This window comes from Plecotus auritus, assembly GCF_963455305.1.
Source record: "Plecotus auritus genome assembly, chromosome: 8".
Lineage (NCBI taxonomy): Eukaryota > Metazoa > Chordata > Mammalia > Chiroptera > Vespertilionidae > Plecotus > Plecotus auritus.
In genome coordinates this window covers 95804508-95823009 of record NC_137782.1, presented here as the reverse complement: position 1 = coordinate 95823009, position 18502 = coordinate 95804508, and the positions used below count along the sequence as shown (strand labels likewise).

The following is an 18502-nucleotide window of genomic DNA, read 5'->3' as shown; positions in this document are numbered from 1 at the left end:
CGGTGCTCCCACTGTGGGAGCGCACTGACCACCAGTGGGCAGCTCCTACATTGAGTGTCTGCCCCCTGATGGTCAGTGTGCCGTCACAGTGACCGGTCATTCTGGTCGTTCTGCCGTAAAGGTCGCTGGGCTTTTATTATATAGATTGTTTCTAGCATTAATTATCTCTCAAGTATTATGATAGCACAATGGGGAATAGTCTGTTTTGTCCATATGTACCAACATAACTACTTTCAAATTGAGAGATTCAAATGAATGAGATTTAAAAAATAATAAAGTATGAATGTATAGAAATGTAACCTACTTTAAATATACAGTGGAACATGTAAGATATGTGAGATGTATTTAGGTAGATATAAATATAATAGCAATAATGGAACTTTTTAATCTTTAATTTGATTAATTACATGGTAAATTTTAACTTTCATAATGACTTACTAAAACATTTTCATACCTGACTGGTAAAAATTGCTATCAATAAACATTGACTACATTTAAAAAAAACGAAGTATTATGGCAGAATTATAGCTAATGTTTTATGATGTATTAAGCAAATGAATTTATTTTCCAGGTTACCTGATGTTCCATACAACATTCATGGAAATAAAATGCCTTCTAAATGGGCATGTTGGACGCCTGAAACAAATATTAAGCTGTGTAATAATCAAAGAGCAAGTACTTCACAAGGAGACATATTTATTCAAGGTGAAACATACACTGTTGACTCTTTAAAAAAAGTTTTTATTGATTTCAGAGAGGAAGAAAGAGGGAGAGAGAGATAGAAACATCAATGATGAGAGGTCCCTCACTGGGGATCAAATCTTAAATACAGGCATGTGCCCTGACTCTGACCCAGAATCAAACTGGTGACCTCCTGGTTCATAGGTCAACGTTCAACCACTGAGCCATACCGGCCCAGCTACAGTTGACTCTGAAACAACACATGTTTGAACTGCATGGGTCCGTCCATTTATGTGCAGATTTTTTTCAATTTTGTAAATGTATTTTCTTTCTCATGATTTTCTTAGTATTATTTCCTCTCATTTACTAGAGAAAAGAATCTATACTAATAAAAGGGTAATATGCTAATTAGACCAGACATCTTCCAGACGACCTTCCAGATGACCTTCTGGACAAAGCCATGGTGGCGGGGCTGAGGCAGAAGCAGTTAGAGGCAATCAGGCTGGCAGGGGAGAGCAGTTAGGGGGATTAGGCTGGCAGGGAAAAGCAGTTAGGGGGATCAGGCCTGCAGGGGAGAGCAGTTAGGGGGATCAGGCCGGCAGGGGAGAGCAGTTAGGGGGATCAGGCCGGCAGGGGAGAGCAGTTAGGGGGAATCAGACCAGCAGGGAGATCAGTTAGGGCAATCAGGCAGGCAGGCAGAGGTGGTTAGGGGTGATCAGGCAGGCAGGGGAGCAGTTAGGGGCATCAGGCAGGCAGGCAGGTAAGCAGTTAGGAGCCAGTGGTCCCGGATTGTGAGAGGGAAGTCCAACTGCCATTTTAGGCCTGATCCTGCATCAGGCCTAAACCAGCAGTTGGACATCCCCAGAGGGGCCCCAGATTGGAGAGGGTGCAGGCCAAGCTGAGGAACACCTGCCCACCCCCCACACAAATTTTATGCACCGGGCCTCTAGTATAGTATATAATACACATCATACAAAATATATGTTAATTGACTATGTTATTATTAAGGCTTCTGGTTATTAAGTTTTGTGAGTCAAAAGTTATACGTGGATTTTTGAATGTGTAGGGGTTGATACCCCTAACCCTGTGTTGTTCAAGGGTCAACTATAGTTTTTTCTGTATATAATAGTAGTTCAGGGGAATATTCATTTCTTGAAATGTCTGACAAATATCTTTGGTTTTAACAAAGTTTATACATTATCAGTTTATTAATTTAACTAGAGGCCTGGTGCATGAAATGCGTGCACGGGTAGGGTCCCTAGGCCTGGCTGGTGATCAGGGCTGATCTGTGGGGCAACCAGCGGGGTGATCAGGGCCCCAGTTTACACCCACATCAGCCTGGCGCTACCCACTTGCTAGCCCCGCCACTGCAGGTCACCTCCCTGTGCGGCGCAACCAGTGTCTGCGGGGTGACCAGCAGGGCGACCAGGGGGCCCCAGCTCACACTCGCCTTGGCTGGCCTGGCGCCACCTGCTCACCAGCCCTGCCCCCTCACCACCTCCACCTGTCAGGGCCTGCAGGCTGGGGCAGCTCCTGCGTGGTCAGTGCATGTCATAGAGACCGGTTGTTCCACCAGTGGTTCTGCTATTCGGTCAATTTGCATATTAGGGTTTTATATAGATAGATAAGGATTAATTTCTCTTTTTCCCATTAGATATTGCTATCAACAAAAACAAATCATCCTCTTCAGTATCTGATGATAATTCTGAAGAAACAGGAAAGGTGGAATATGAGAAAGAAATAATGCAGCGTAACAAAATAGATAAAGGAGAAGTAGATATTTGCAGAAGAACCAATCAACAACTAAATCAACGTTCAGAGCAGAAAAATATTGAAAATACCAAGCAGAGTGATTGGCATATTGAATCTAAAACTACTTTTAAATCAATTCTCCTAAATAAGACAGTTGAAGAATCTCTCATCTATAGGAAGAAATACATATTGTCAAAAGATGTGAATACTGCTATTTGTGATGAAAGTCCCTCTCATAGTAAAAATGCAAAGAGTCTTAGGAAATCAAGGAAAAGATTAACATCTGAATTTAATTCCTTGGATTTAAAACAAAACAAAATGGTGAGCTTTCAGTGTGTTTTATTTCTGCATACCCATAACATGCCTACTTAATAACATAAGGAAGAGAAAGAAGCTTGTTTGATTGCTGCAAATTTAACATTTGGAAATACCTTGTTCTTTAATACAAACTCAGAGCAAGTGCCTATTGAATTCCTACATCTCTCCCTAATCCTGGCTCTGATAAAACACATGCCTGTGGGTGCCATAGGCATGTACATAGGAATTGCATGAATGAACCCTGTTTTGGCTCCTTTTTGTGTGTGTGTGAGCCACATATGTAATTTTTAATTTTCTACTTAATATTACAATTTCTACATTTTTAAAGTTTACAGGAGAAATTCATTTTATTAATATATACTTTTACTTTTCAGTTACAGTTGACATTTGGTATTAATAGTAGTTTCTGCCTTATTTCCTCTTGTTGGGTCTCCTACTTTGTCCCTTAGATTCTTTTGAACATGCATATAGAACTGACTGTGCCTTTGCCTCTCAAATGGTGCTTACCTTTCTTCTTAATAAATGGTTGTTTTTTTGTGATTTTTTTCACTTTAAACTATAAGTGTAAAGACTTTTATTCAACATTTATACTTTGCACATAGTAGCATCTGAAGTATTTTTTGCATTGTTGCATTAAAGTTTTACAAGGTTTTTCAAGAAAGGATGTAAGTGGGGTGGAGGATACTATCTTCTTCTATAACTGTTGTTCATCCCCATTGGATGCCCCACTTTCTTGGGACAGTTTTAGCTATTTTGTACCATACTTTGAGACCAATATCTGGGCTCTCTGTTTTATTCCATTCTACTTGTTTATCCTTTCACCAATACTGCACTATACTGATAACTCTATCATTATGCCTTAAAAGTAGGGTAGTGTCAGTTCTCCAACTTTGTTCTTCTCCTTCAACATTGTGTTGGCTATTCTGGGTCTCTTGCTTCTCCATGTAAATTTGAGAATCATATTGTTGATAACCAAAAAATAACTTTCTGAGATTTTATTGGGATTACATTGAATCTTTAAATCAAATTGGAAAGAACTGACCTCTTGATAATATTGAGCCTTTCCATTTAGCCTTTCCATTTATTTAGATGTTTTTTTATTTTTCATCAGAGTCATGAAGTTTTTCTCATATAGATCTTGTGTATATGTTTGTCATATTTATTCTTTTTTTTAAAATAAATCTTTATTCAGATTATTACAATTATTTCTCCTTTTTCCCCCCATAGCTCCCCTCCACCCATTTCCCACCGCACCTTCTGCCCTTACCTCCCCCACACTATCCTCATCCATAGGTGTATGATTTTTGTCCAGTCTCTTCATGAACCCCCCATACCCCTTTCCCCCTGAGAATTATCAGTCCACTCCCTTTCTATGCCCCTGATTCTATTATATTCACCAGATTATTCTGTCCCTCAGGTTTTTAATTCACTTGATTTTTAGGTTCACTTGTTGATAGATATGTATTTGTTGTTCATAATTTTTATCTTTACTTTTTTCTTCTTCCTCCTCTTTAAGAATACCTTTCAGCATTTCATATAATACTGGTTTGGTGGTGATGAACTCCTCTAGCTTTTTCTTGTCTGTGAAACTCTTTATCTGCCCTTTAATTCTGAATGATAGCTTTGCTGGGTAGAGTAATCTTGGTTGTAGGTTCTTGCTATTCATCACATTGAAAATTTCTTGCCACTCCCGTCTGGCCTGCATAGTTTCTGTTGAAAAGTCAGCTGACAGTCGTATGGGTGCTCCCTTGTAGGTAATTAACTGTTTTTCTCTTGCTGCTTTTAATATTCTCTCTTTGTCTTTTGCTCTTGGCATTTTAATTATGATGTGTCTTGGTGTGGTCCTCTTTGGATTCCTTTTGTTTGGGGTTCTGTGCGCTTCCTGGACTTGTAAGTCTATTTCTTTCACCAGGTGGGGGAAGTTTTCGGTCATTATTTCTTCAAATAGGTTTTCAGTACCTTTCTCTCTCTCTTCTTCTGGCACCCCCATAATTCTGATGTTGGTACGCTTGAAGTTGTCCCAGAGTCTTCTTACATTATCTTCAACTTTTTGGATTTTTTTTTTTTGCTTTTTGCTTTTTCGGTTGAGTGTTTTTTGCTTCTTTGTGTTTCAATTCTTTGACTTGATTTTTGTGTTCCTCTTGTCTGTTTTTGGGTCTCTGTATAATATTTTTTATTTCAGTCAGTGTATGTTTAATTTCTAGTTGGTCCTTTTTCATATCTTCGAGGGTCTCGTTATATTTATGGGCCTTTTCTAGGATATTCTTAAAAAGCCTTATAACCGTGGTTTTGAATTCTATATCCAGTCGTTTGTTTTCCTCCATTTCTTTCGTTTGTGATCTGATTCTTTGACGCCGCATTTTCACTGCTTCCCTGAGTTGGTAAGGTAGATTTGTGTGCTAGGTTTCCAATATGGCCCAGTGGGTCTGCCTCTCCAGTTAACCTGAGGTGGACACTCTTGGTGCACCCCTTTGTGGACTCTGTGTACAGCCTTGTTGTAATTAAGTCTTGATTGTTGTTGGTATCACTGGGAAGAATTGACCTCCAGGCCAGTGGCTGTAAGGATCAGCTGTGTCTATGCTGGGAGAAGTTCGGTGCTGGAGACAGCCTTATAGGATTAGACTTGCCAAATTGCAATAGCCTCTGTGCTCAGCTTGGATGGGGTGGAGTCTCAGTCTTGGCTTCCCATCAGCCTTGCCCTTGCGCGCACATGCGTGCCTTCAGACCTCTGCCTTCCCGGCTCCCGAGTCTCCGCCCGAGAGTTCAGACTCCCCCCACAAGAGCGTGGGTCCCCAGGGGCTCGCCTGGAACTGGGGTTCACTGCAGTCAGAACTGGGGCTCAGTGCATTCAGGAGCCTCTGGCTCCCTTCCACTAGGGAAAGCCTGTGGCAACCTCCGCAGCCTTTGTGTGCCCTGGCACTCGCGCGCCTTCAGACCTCCGCCTTCCCCGGCTCCCGAGTCTCCACCCGAGAGTCCAGACTCCCCCCGTAAGAGTGTGGGTCCCCAGGGGCTCGCCCGGAACTGGGGTTCAGTGCAGTCACAACTGGGGTTCAGTGCGGTCGGGGGCTTCCTTCCCCCTTCCGCCAGAGAAAGTCAGCCAGGCTCTCAGCCGCCCTTCCTCTCTGTGTGCACAAAGACCCTTTGCCATACCTCCAATTCTCTGTGAGCTTTTCTCTTTCCTTCTAGTTGTAGAATTTTCACTCAGCCAGCTTTCCTGTGGTTCTGGATGGTGTCCGTTCTGTCTTTTAGTTGTAGTTTTGAAATTGTTGTGCGAGGCAGCAGTTTAGGTGCTTACCTATGCCGCCATCTTGGTTTCTCCCCTTTTCTTGTTTCTGATCTTAGTGGGAAAGCATCTAGTTTCCATTAAGTATGATGTTTTCTGTATTTTATTTTTATAGCTGAACTTAATGAAGTAGAATATGTTCTCCTGTGCTCCTAGTTTCCTAAGAGTTATGAATGGATATTGGATTTAGTCATATGTTTTTGTGCATCTATTGATGTGATCATGATTTTCTTCTTTAGCCCAATAATATGATGGATTACATTAATTCATTTTCAAAAGTTGAATCAGCCTTGCTTACTTGGCTGATTCCACTTGGCTGTGGTAGACAATTCTTTTTATACATTTTTGGATTTGATTGCTAATATTTTATTCAGGATTTTTGCATCTATGTTTATGAGCTGATACTGTCTTCATAAAATGAGTTAGGAAGTATTCCCTATGCTTCTGTCTCCTGGAAGATTGTAGAAAATTGTTATATTTCTTAAATGTTTTATAGAACTTAACCAGTAAACCCACCAGGGCCTGGCGCTTTCTGTTTTGGAAGGTATTAACTATTGATTTAATAGATACTGGCCTAGTCAGGTAATTCTTCCATGAGTTTTTAAAGAATTTCAAGGAAATGGTCCATTTAATCTAGGTTATCAAATTTATGGGCATAGAATTGTCTATAGTATTTTTTTTATTATCCCTTAATGTCCATGTAATCACTAGTGATAGCCTCTTTTGGTATTAGTAATATCTGTCTTTTACATCTTTCTTTTTTTCTTAGTTAACCTTACTAGAGGCTTGTCAACTTTATTGATCTTTACAAAGAACCAGTTTTTAGTTTCCTTTAGTTTTTTATATGAGTTTCACTTTTAAAAAGTAATATCTACAGAGCATTCTTCACAGTTATTTCTACATGTTAAAAGACACCCTGACTTGTTTTAATGCTTAACAAAGCCCAAATTTACCAAGTAATTTCTGACTCCCTTTATTTCTCTTTGTGGCTATACATAGAAACAGATTTTTCTTATTTTTTTTTTCAGCCTTTATTTTCATTTGAAGGTTAACTTATAGAGTTTTTAAGTAATTTATAAATTGTTTCAGAGAGAAAAGTCAAAAGGGAAAATACTTGCTGATGCAGCAGAATCCTTGATAAGCCAAATTAATAAGAGATACAAACCAAAGGATGGTATACAGTCTGCAAGAAAGTTAAAGAAGTCTTTCATTGACAGGTATGTTCTTACGTTTTAGATATGAATAGTTTTCTGACAGGTACAACTAAATTGTTTTACACTGTTTTAAGGTTAGTTTTCAACAAGTTAAAATAATGTAACTTACTAGTAGAAAACACATAGTAACCTATTTACTTTTGTAAATAGTAGCTGTTTAAATTAGAACTAAATTTGAAATTAGACATTCTAGTAGCTGATTACATTTTATAAAATATCAAAAATACCAAATTGATACAGCTATCATTTCAGAAATCTTTAAGATATAGACATTCTAGAAGTTTTTCATTGAGCCTAGTGATGAGTAAAATGAAGCATTTTTAAATATATTGCTTAAGTAAGAGGTCAACCAAAGGATGTATATGCTTGCATATGAGCATAACCAATGGACACATATGGGGAGGGGGGTGTGATGGCATGTGCTGGGGGTTGGGGAAGGCCAGGGAGAGGTCAATAGGGGAAAAAGGAGACTTATGTAATACATTAAACAATAAAGAACTTAAATTAAAAATAAAAAAAGGAAAAATGAAATTTAAATAAGCTGAAATGAGTTACTTTTATATAGTAAATATGTATTCCTTGTTTATAATCTTTCTGAAAGTTAGTTCTTTTCTTATTACAAAATGTATTTTTATAGGCTGCCAGTTGGTTAATTCACATTTAAATTCATTCCGCTCCTATTGTAAGGCATGAAAATAATTACTTTCATGGTAGAACATTTCATTTAAATTGCTTGGCACCTCCTGCTACATAAATGATTCAGCTTAGAATTAAATATTATTGTTGCTATATACTGTGAGTGAAGGTGCAAAAATAGGGTACTAGTGCTATCACATCGCAGTGATTTAGATAACATAAGAATGTGGACTTAGTGACCCAAATATGTTCTACCTTATATAGAATGTCTTTTATGGAAAACATTCTACTGATATTTAATTGCTTTCTTAATTTTGACAAAACCTTTTTTATAGTGGTTTTTCAAACAAATCTGATCTACAGCTCAGCAAGGTAGGTTTCATTTATTTAACTATACTATATATATTTAACTTATATGTCATAGAATTTGACTATATATATATTATATATGATATTTGACTATAAACACTAAAATAGAATAATGGTATGATGGAATTAGATATAATGTTTTCAACATATTGATAAAAGGATTAAACAACTGACATGTTTAGTGGCAAGTACTTAAAGAAGCCCTCTACTCTGCTTTTCAAAGAAAATGCTTCTTTTACATATATGAGCATGATATTTTTAGTTTTTGGTTCATGATTTTTTAAGGCCACCTGCCAGTTTTCCATTGTTCTGTGGCCAGGTTTTAGTTTCCCACTATAATAGTAAGTGGGTCATTTATAATCTTGAGCTTGTTCAGGTATGAAAAAGGATGGAGGGGCATTACAGTAGTTTCTGCAGGCCGCTACAACAAAAATAGTACTGTCTGGTGGAGTGGCTCAGTTGGTTGAGCATCATCCTGTGCACAGAAAGGTTGCCGTTCAATTCCTGATACCGAATTTTTTGGACTGGAACCCAGATTCTTTGTCCACCAGAATTGAAAAATGAATCCACGGACAGAAAGTGGTATAGCAAAGATGGAGATTTATTGAAGAACAAGTACATACTCCCACGTGGGGAGAGGGAAGAGTCCCACAGAATGGACTCCCACATGGGGAGGGGGAAAGAGTCCCACTGGGTTCCTATCCTTATGGCTTAAAAAGGCTGCAGATCCTGGTGCCTTGATATCCCCTCTGATTGGTCACTGTTCCCTTAGACTGGTTACTATAGTAACTTCTGGGTTCAAGGATTGAACCTCATGTGGGACATGTGAGGTTCTCCCCCTCACCCTTCCTTATTGTTTTCCTATTCCCTTTGGGCTTTCTTCTCTTTATTTTGTAAATATGGATGTTTCTTGGCTACTTCCAGTTCCCTTGTCTTATGTAAATATATCTGTTGCTGCCTCCTTGTCTTATGGAAATGTTACTGCACCTTGCTTCCTTGTGTTTTAGAAATGCACCTTCTCCCAGTCTGCAGCCCCAAGCTTTTCCATGGACCCCAATTCTAAAAAATCCTTAAGCCTGCTTGTGTTCCCCCAAAATTCCTGCTTCACTGATAAGGGCATATACCTGGGCTGTGGTTTGATCCATGGTTGGTGTGCATGAGGAAGGCAACCGATCAATGTTTCTCTCTCACATCAATGTTTATCTCTTTCTGTCTCCCTTCCTCTTTTTAAGCATGTCCTTCTGTAAGGATTTTAAAAATTACTATAGATTGGGTGGCTGAAACAACAAATATTTATTTCTCACAGTTCTGAAGGCTGGAAAGTCCAAGATCAAGACAATGGCAGATTTGGTGTCTGCTGACTGCCATCTTCTTGCTGCATTCTTACATGGTGGAAGGACATGATTTAGTATATCTTTGTCTCCATTTCTTCTAGCTAATCCTATCTGAAAGATTAAAGTCATTGATATGTGGGCAGGCTAAATAGCTATTTCAGATGGTGAATAAAGAAAAATTGAATTTACTTAAGGAAAAGGTGATGTGGGATAGGAATATCCAAAGCAGGGGTGGGCAAACTTTTTGAATCAAGGGCCACAATGAGTTCTTAAACTGGACAGTAGGGCCGGAACAAAAGCATGGATGGAGTGTTTGTGTGAACTAAAATAAATTCAAAGTAAACATCATTACATAAAAGGGTACGGTCTTTTTTTTTATTTCAATAGTTTTATTCATTTCAAACATTTTAACAAGAAGAATGTAAACACTAATTATTATAATTTGAAACTTCAAAAAATGGAGGAATCATAGCACAATAACATACCTTATATTGAAGATGGCAAAGGCAAAATAAAATTGCCTAACAAAGGAAAGGTATAAAAGCCTTTCAAATTAAACTTAAATATAATAAAATAATTTAAAACTAAAACAAATAGAAAAGAACAAAATGTGTAAACAGTAAATTAAACATTTTCTTTAGTGCAACTTCCAAATTATGCCCGGAACGTAGATGTAGATGGCAATGTAGACTGGGTTGAAAGGTTTTTGGTCTTTAAAACATCAACTTCAGTGGGAACAGTGTTGTTGGTCTCCTTTTTAGCTAATGCTGATACTGTGCTCTCCAGGGGCATGTCTCCCTACATCACCACGATAACGTGTCTACGCATTCCCAGGGTGATGTCGGGGGACGCGTCCACGGGCATTACAAGGAGCCTCTGGAAGATTGAGAGGTTGTTCCTTCTACTGAATGGGCGGATATAAATCCGCCCACTCAGAAGGAGCTGCGGCTGTGTTTCCCCGACGTTGCCATGTTAACACTGCTGCTGGTGAAGGAGCGGAGGGGAAAGCAAGAGAACCCTCCGCTCTTTCGGCTCTGCGGGCCGATAGAACAGCCAAATGGGCTGTAGTTTGCCCACGGCTGATCCAAAGGGAAAGTCTATGTAGCACTGAGTCAAAGGGGTATTGGTTCCATGACAGCAGCAAAAATATACTTAGGACAGTGAAACTGTTGCAGAAGACCAAAGAAATACCGAGCACGCTTTCTAGAGAAAGGGAGGGACCCCATTTATTAACACTAGTGGACTCCGGGAATAATTTCCAAATCAGAGTGAAGAAACATGCAGAGGGCTTCACTGTTTATAACCTGGTGTCTTTGTCTTGCAGATATGGTTCTGCCCCTTTTTGTGGGCTTACAGGAAGGCCCCTAGGTGTTGGGGGTCCCCAGGGCATATCCGATGATCTGTCCTGGGGCCAGCGATAATGACCCTCCCCCACCCAACCCCCCCAGGGCAGTGCATTGTTCACAGTTTTTATGGCCTGACATGCCTTGCAAGACCAGTTTCCTCATCAAAAAAAGAAGGGCATAGGAGAAGCAACAGGAAAGCCTAGGCTGGGCTGCTTTGGCACTGAGAAGTCAGAGGGAAGGGGGCCTTGGAGACAGGTTCAGGGGGTTAGCCCTGGATGAGTTGCCTCTGCCCATTTCTCTCCTGGTTTCAAGTCTCATGGGGTCCCTTAGAGGTTAGGGTATATGTTCCTGAGTGGGGGAAAAGGGGGGAACGGGAATGGCAAGGGCATGCTCCTGGGAGGGAGAGTACATGCTGGGTCCTTTGTCTTGAGAGAATTTCTCTCTCTCTTGCAGGTGGAAATCTTAGGGGAAGTCTCAGGAGAGTATCTCCATAGAATATTCATCAGTTTTCCAGGTGTGCTCTTTCTGGGTTGTGGTCTCCACTGATTGGTCGGTGCCAGGGCAGGGGATCATTAGTCAATGTAACCAGTCCAGGGGCAGACATGGCAGCACCACTTGTCTTGTTTGCTGCTTTTCTGGGCCTGGAGCTGAAATATGACTGAGGCCTAGATGTTATCTTTAGGGAGGAAAAGGTCAGGGGTCCTAAACTGCATACCTGGTGATATGCTAAGGGAGTATAGGTTACCCTGGGGACAAGGTTCTTGTTTTCCCAGTTTTGCCCCTTGCTAGGCATCCGGGCTTTCTGCCCTGGTGAGTTTCTGTACCTGGCCCATCATCCTTGCTCTACTCATGTCTGCCTAACACTATCTTCCCTGATAAGTAGATCCTCCTTAAACCTCTATTTTTGTTAACAACGTTTATTATTCACCCAGGCTTAAAATATCAATTGTCTTTTATTTCCTCACAATTACTTTCTCTCTAACTTAATTTCCAATTTTGAGGTTTACATTTTGTAAGTTCCTCTTGAATCTTCCCTCTCTTGCCTATTCCAGCTGCTGTTTGAGTTCTAAATTTCTAATTCCTGGATTACTACAATAACCTTTATGTAACACTTAATGCTGCTAGTATTTCTTTGTGCCAATCCATTCAATACCAGCTATTTTCTTTCTAAATCCTGTCATTTCAACTTCAATCCTGTCATTCTCTTGTTCAGAACCTTTCTTGGATCCCTGTTGCTTATAGAAGTAAGTATGGAGACTTAGTCTGGCTCCCTAGTCTCTTTCAAAGTCAGTCTTGTTTCTTAATATTAGTTTCTTAGGCAAGTTTTAAACATAACTTGAGATTCCCTGAAGTGTTTATTCTCTTTTTCTTCCACCTTTGGAAAGAACTTGCAACTGACTCAGCAGGCTCCCACCTTCTTTTCTGATTATCAAAACTTTATTCTTCCTTGTAAGACTTACTTTAGAGTCTGCCTTCTTTACAAAAACTTTCCAAGATGTCCTGACTCAGAATCCAAATGCACAAGAATTCTGAATCTGCACAATTATTTGGGCACCTTTTTGATGTCTTCTTCACTATTGCAGATTTTTTATATCACTTCTGTCTTTTACCAGAGTGTAACTGTTTAGCATTATCTTTGTATCCTGTATAACACATTTGCTCATCTTTGTATCCTCTTTAATATCTTTGCTCATTTTTGTATCTTCTGTAATACCTAGCACACACTGGCATGCAAAAGATGAAATGAACAAGTGTAACTGAACAATAGTAAAAATCATATTGGAAAGGGTAAGTCAGTTAAAGTAATAATATCCCAAAAATATACACACACACTTTGAATAATTCTAAAAGCAGTGTTTATTAAAATACATTTCATTTTAAAAATTTAGCTATCAACTGTTAAAGCGTGTATACATTTTTTGAGGGACACCATATTGAGAGAAAATTTTTTTGGAATAATGCAAATCTATATACAAGCAGCTAAAAGAAATAATAAAATTGAAGATGAATTACAACTAAAATGAATATTTTCATTTTAATATTTCTAACTTACTAAATATTAAATTAGAATTCTGATTATTTCAGATTAGTAATCATTTAGTGACATTAATTATTTGTGTACCTAATTATAGTTAAATATTTTATTAGAACAACTAGAGTCCTGGTGCACGAAATTTGTGCACTCGGGGGGTCAGGGGTCCCTCAGCCTGGCCTGCACTCTCTCGCAGTCCAGGAGCCCTCAGGGGATGTCTGACTGATGGCAGTCGGACATACTTAGTGCTGCCGCGGAGGTAGGAGAAACTCCCGCCACCGCCACTGTGCTCACCAGCTGTGAGCCTGGCTCAGGGCTTCTGGCTGAGAGGCGCTCCCCCTGTGGGAGTGCACTGACCACCAGGGGGCAGCTCCTGCATTGAGCATCTGCCCCCGATGATCAGTGCATGTCATAGCGACCAGTCATTCCTGTCAGTCAATTTGCATATTAGCCTTTTATTAAATAGGATAATTTTATTAAAATTTTATTTTATTTACTTTTTTATAGCAAAGGTGGATATTTATTAAGGAACAAGTACAGACTCCCATGTGGGGAGGTGGAAAGGGTCCCACCTACTTCCTGTTTCCATAGTTTATAAAAGCTGTAGTTCCTGTGTCCTGATATCCCCTCTGATTGGTCAATATTCCCTTTTGAATTGGTTACTATAGTGACTCCTGAGGCCCTCCTCCCTCATTGTCCTCCTATTCCTTCTGGGCTTTCTTCCTTCTTTATTTGGTAAATATAGACCTTTTTTGGCTACTTCCAATTTCCTTATCTTATGGAAATATACCTGCTGCTGCTTCCTTGTCTTTTTAAAAATATATATATTTTTATTGATTTCAGAGCGGAAAGGAGAGGAAGAGAGAGGTAGAAACATCAATGATTAGAGAAATCATTGATGGGCTGCCTCCTGCACGCCCCACACTGGGGATCAAGCCTACAACCCGGGTATGTGCCCTTGGCCAGAATCGAACCAGGGACCATTCAGTCCAAAGGCCGACACTACCCATTGAGCCAAACCACCTAGGGCTGCTTCCTTGTCTTATGGAATTTTATTTAGCTACTTTCCTGCCCTCACTACTTTTTGATCAGGTTGAATACATTTTGAACAGTAGTCTATAAGAATAATCTCACACATTTTCCCTAAGAGCCATAGTTGATTGACAAAATTTTGAGCCTTTCACTTGAGATTTTACATAAACCTTAGCCTGTCCCAAAGATTCTCTAAGAATTTAAAGCAAATGAGTATTTAAAAAGTGCTTTGTGTGTGTATGTGTGATTCTAGAATCACTAAAATTCAGCTTGTAGAATACCAGAGAGGTCATTTTACCTAAGTTCAGTAAGATCTTATATTTTGTATTTGATTTTTAATACTTTCTATTATGTTTTTAGTTAATACTGAAAAGTTTTCAGTATTTTTAAAATATATTTTTATTGATTTCTGAGAGGAAGGAAGAGGGAAAAGAGAGAGAGAGAAACATCAATGATGAGAGAGAATCATTGATTGGCAGCCTCCTGCACACCCCCTGCTGGGGATTGAGCCTGCAACTCAGGCATATGCTCTGACTGGGAATCAAACCATGACCTCCTTGGTTTATAGGTCAGTGCTCAACCACTGAGCCACGCTGGCTGGGCAGTCTTCAGTATTTTTAAGTATGGATATTTAATACTTTTATTTAATTCACATTAAAGAAACTGTTACAAATGTAAAATTTATATTAGTGGAAAAACAACTAAAACATATATGAAAATTTAATTGCATGTTATTTATTTTCCAAGTATAATAATGTACAAGTTTGAATAGTTTTATGTAAACTTCTTTTGTATTTAGGAAAAGGGTCAGAAAAAAAGTTATAGACAATTGAAGACTACTTTTGTTAATGTTACTTCTGAACATTCATTGTAAGTAATTTTTCATAAATTTTATAATTTCTTTTATATTTGAAGAAAACAAGTTTATTATATAATGGAGTTAATATTTCTCTTCATTTTTACAGGAATGATGTTTACAATTTTAATTTGAATGGAGCTGACGAGCCTATTATAAAACTTGGGGTAAGCTAGAAATCTGTAGTTATTTTGTATTTATTTAGTATTTATTTTGTAACTATGATGCAGTTATTAGTGTGTATATTTTATTTCCATCCTCATATAAATGTGCTTTAAAATATTTTAAAATATACTATTTATTTTTATTAAATTTATTGGAGTAACATTGGTTAATAACATATGAATTTAAGTGTAAAACTTTGTAATACGACATCTATATACTCCATTGTGTGCTCACCACCTGAAGTCTCTTTCCAAACATTTTTAAATATTTTAAAATTTGTTTAGTATTTACCTAGCTATATTTAATTTCCTTTCAAGTCCTTCACACTGAAGTAGAGAAAAATGAGTAATTGGGACATGGAGGAACTCAGACTATTTCATCAAGAAAATCACTTTTCTTATAGATATAATAATTTAAAATATTTACAATTGGCTTGAAAATTTAAAATAGCTACTCTTTATTTTATTTTTAGTATATTTTACAGTTCTAGCTTTCTAAACTGAATTTTATTGTCACATTTTAAGACTATATGAAGTGATAGAAACAGGATTTTGTGTTTAATTCTTTTAATTTTTGTTTACCTTATTTTGACATAAGAAAAAAAAAATTAATGCTTACTCACAATATAGATCCAGGAATTTCAAGCTACAGCTAGAGAAGCCTGTATGGATAATTCAATAAAATTGTAAGTGCTTTATTATAATTAGTTGAATCAGATTAAAATACACTTGTCTCAATTGTTCTTTTTCTTAAACATTTCCTTCCCATTTATCTGAGAATCCTATCTAATAAAAGAGTAATATGCAAATTGACAGTCACTCCAAGACACAAGATGGCCACCCCCTTGTGGTCAAAGATGGCTGCCCCCATGTGGACACAAGATGGCCGCCACAAGATGGCCTGCAGGGCAGGGCAGTTGTGGGCAGTTGGGGGAGACCAGGCCAGCAACGAAGGGCAGTTGGGGGGGGGGGACCCAGGCCTGCAGGGAAGGGCAGTTGGGGGGGACCAGGCCTGTAGTGGAGGGCAGTTGGGGTGGGGGGAACCAGGCCTGCAGTGGAGGACAGTTGGGTGGGACCCAGGCCTGCAGGGGAGGGCAGTTGGGGGGACCAGGCCTACAGGGGAGGGCAGTTGGGGGGACCAGGCCTACAGGGGAAGGCAGTTGGGGGAGACTAGGTCTGCAGGGGAGGGCAGTTGTGGACGATCAGGCCAGCAGGGAGAGCAGTTAGGGGTGACCAGGCCAGCAGAGGAGGGAAGTTGGGGGAGACCAGGCCAGCAGGGGAGGGCAGTTGAGGGGGAACAGGCCTATAGGGGAGGACAGTTAAGGGTAACCGGGGCAACAGGGAAGGGCAGTTGGGGGCGACCAGGCCTGCAGGGGAGGACAGTTAGGGGCGACCAGACTGGCAGGGGAGGGCAGTTAGGGGTGACCAGGCCCACAGGGGAGGGTAGTTAGGGGCAATCGGGCTGGCCAGGGAGCAGTTAGGTGTCGATCAGGCTGGCAGGGGAGTGGTTAGGGGGTGATCACGCTGGCAGGCAGAGATGGTTAGGGGCAATCAGGCAGAGGCAGGCAAGTGGTTGGGAGCCATCAGTCCTGGATTGTGAGAGGGATGTCCCAGATTGGAGAGGGTGCAGGCTGGGCTGAGGGACCACCCCCCCTCCAATGCACATATTTCATGCACCAGGCCTCTAGTTTTTAATATATAAAAAGAGTGAATAAAAATACTACTGTCATGATTACTCCCATTATTATCCTACTAGAGGCTCGGTGCATAGATTCATGCACCAGTGGGGTCCCTCGGCCTGGCCTGCGGGGATCAGTGGACCTCCATGCCACTGCAGCCCGGCCTTACCTGCCAGCTCATCAGGCTCCAGCCCGCTGTCCGCATCGATCTCGCATAGCACAAAGTAGTGCACAAAGTGGCAGGCGGCCAGGGAGGAGCCCGAGCTGGGTTGGGTGCCACTCCTGTTCATCTCAGCCCGCTGTGCCTGCCTCCAGGGCATGCAGGGGGAGTGTCCATGGGAGAGCCTTGAGCTACTTCAGCTGCACTTGCCAGCCGTGAGCCTGGTGTCTGGCACCCATCTATCAGCTGAATGGTGCTCCCATTGAGCGTCTGCCCCCTGGTGGTTAGTGAGCATCACAGGTACCGGCCGTTCGTCTGGTTGTCTGGTCGCTTAGGTTTTAATATATATAGATTATTTCAGCATTTATAGTTATCCCTTGAACGACACAGAAGTTAGAAGCACCAACCCCCTATGTAGTTAAAAATTTGAGTATGGCTTTTGACTCCCCCAAAACTTAATTATTAATACCCTACTGTTGACCCAGAAGCCTTGCCAATAACATAAACAGTTGATAACACATACTGTGTATATTGTATGTATTATATACAGTATTCTTACAGTAAAGTAAGCTAGAGAAAAAATGTAAAGAAAATCATAAGGAAGAGAAAATACATTTGCAGTAGTTATTGAAAATAATCTGTGTATAAGAGAATCTGCACAGTTCAAATCCTGTGTTTTTTAACAGTCAACTATACTTCTAAAGTTAATAATGCATATTCTGTGCACTTTTTTATATATATTTTTTTATTGATTTCAGAGAAGAAGGGAGAGGGAGAGAGAGAGAGATAGAAACATCAGTGATGAGAGAGAATCATTGATCGGCTGCCTCCTGCATATCCCCTACTGGGGATCGAGCCTGCAACCCTTCTAGTAATGTGCCCTTGACTGGAATCGAACCCGGGACCCTTCAGTCCTTAGGCCAACACTCTATCCACTGAACCAAACCAGCTAGGGCCAGATTCTGTGCACATTTAATATTAGTTGTACATCTTACATGATAAAACTGAAAGGACTTAGTAGTACTTTCATCTAATCTTGTAATTTTATAATTAAGTGAGGTCAGAGAGGAAAAGTCACTTGGCTAGAATTATATAAGTGAACTAGGGGCCCAGTGCATGAATTCATGCACCTTGAAAGGAACTGTGGACCTCCAGGCTGTGGTGGGCACAGGGGTGGGTCTTGGCCCATCCTCTGTGCCCCTGCCTGGCCCCTCCCACCCCAGGCCTTTGTCTGCCAGCAGCCCTGCTCCCACCACCACTGCTGCTCCCACGCGCTGATGGCGCAGAGCAATTAGGGCTGGCACCAGCAGCAGGTGCGAGTGGGGCCAGCACCGTCAGTGGGTGTGAGCAGCAGTTGCTGCCCCGATTGCCCCTCAGGAGCAGGGGAAGGTGGAGAAGCCCTCAGGGGTGATTGGGGCTGGCAGCAGGTGCAAGCGCCAGGTGGGACCGTGGTGCATGGGAGCAAAGAATTTTCAGTAACCACCAGAGGCTTGCCCCGATGACAGCGACTGGCGCCGCACCTTGGTCTGGTGCCCCTGCTCACCTGCTCCACCATCCTGCCACGGCCAATGCCCACCATGTTCCACGCTCTGCTGCCTGCTGCTGATGCCCACCATGTTCCGCGTGTGCCCCCTGGTGGTCAGCGC

The 18502-nt window shown here is 40.6% G+C and overlaps 1 protein-coding gene across 1 annotated transcript in view; it reads left to right on the top strand.

The window, feature by feature from the left end:
• SYCP2 (synaptonemal complex protein 2) overlaps positions 1-18502 on the top strand; it is a gene marked incomplete at its 5' end in the record, with an annotated part of 87325 nt that overhangs the window by 41812 nt on the left and 27011 nt on the right. Inside the window, 7 exons of the mRNA XM_080684815.1 lie at positions 572-705; positions 2336-2754; positions 7124-7251; positions 8220-8256; positions 14797-14867; positions 14963-15020; positions 15648-15703. Of these exons, the coding sequence (XP_080540941.1) occupies positions 572-705; positions 2336-2754; positions 7124-7251; positions 8220-8256; positions 14797-14867; positions 14963-15020; positions 15648-15703 (903 nt within the window). The remainder of the gene's footprint in view (positions 1-571; positions 706-2335; positions 2755-7123; positions 7252-8219; positions 8257-14796; positions 14868-14962; positions 15021-15647; positions 15704-18502) is intronic.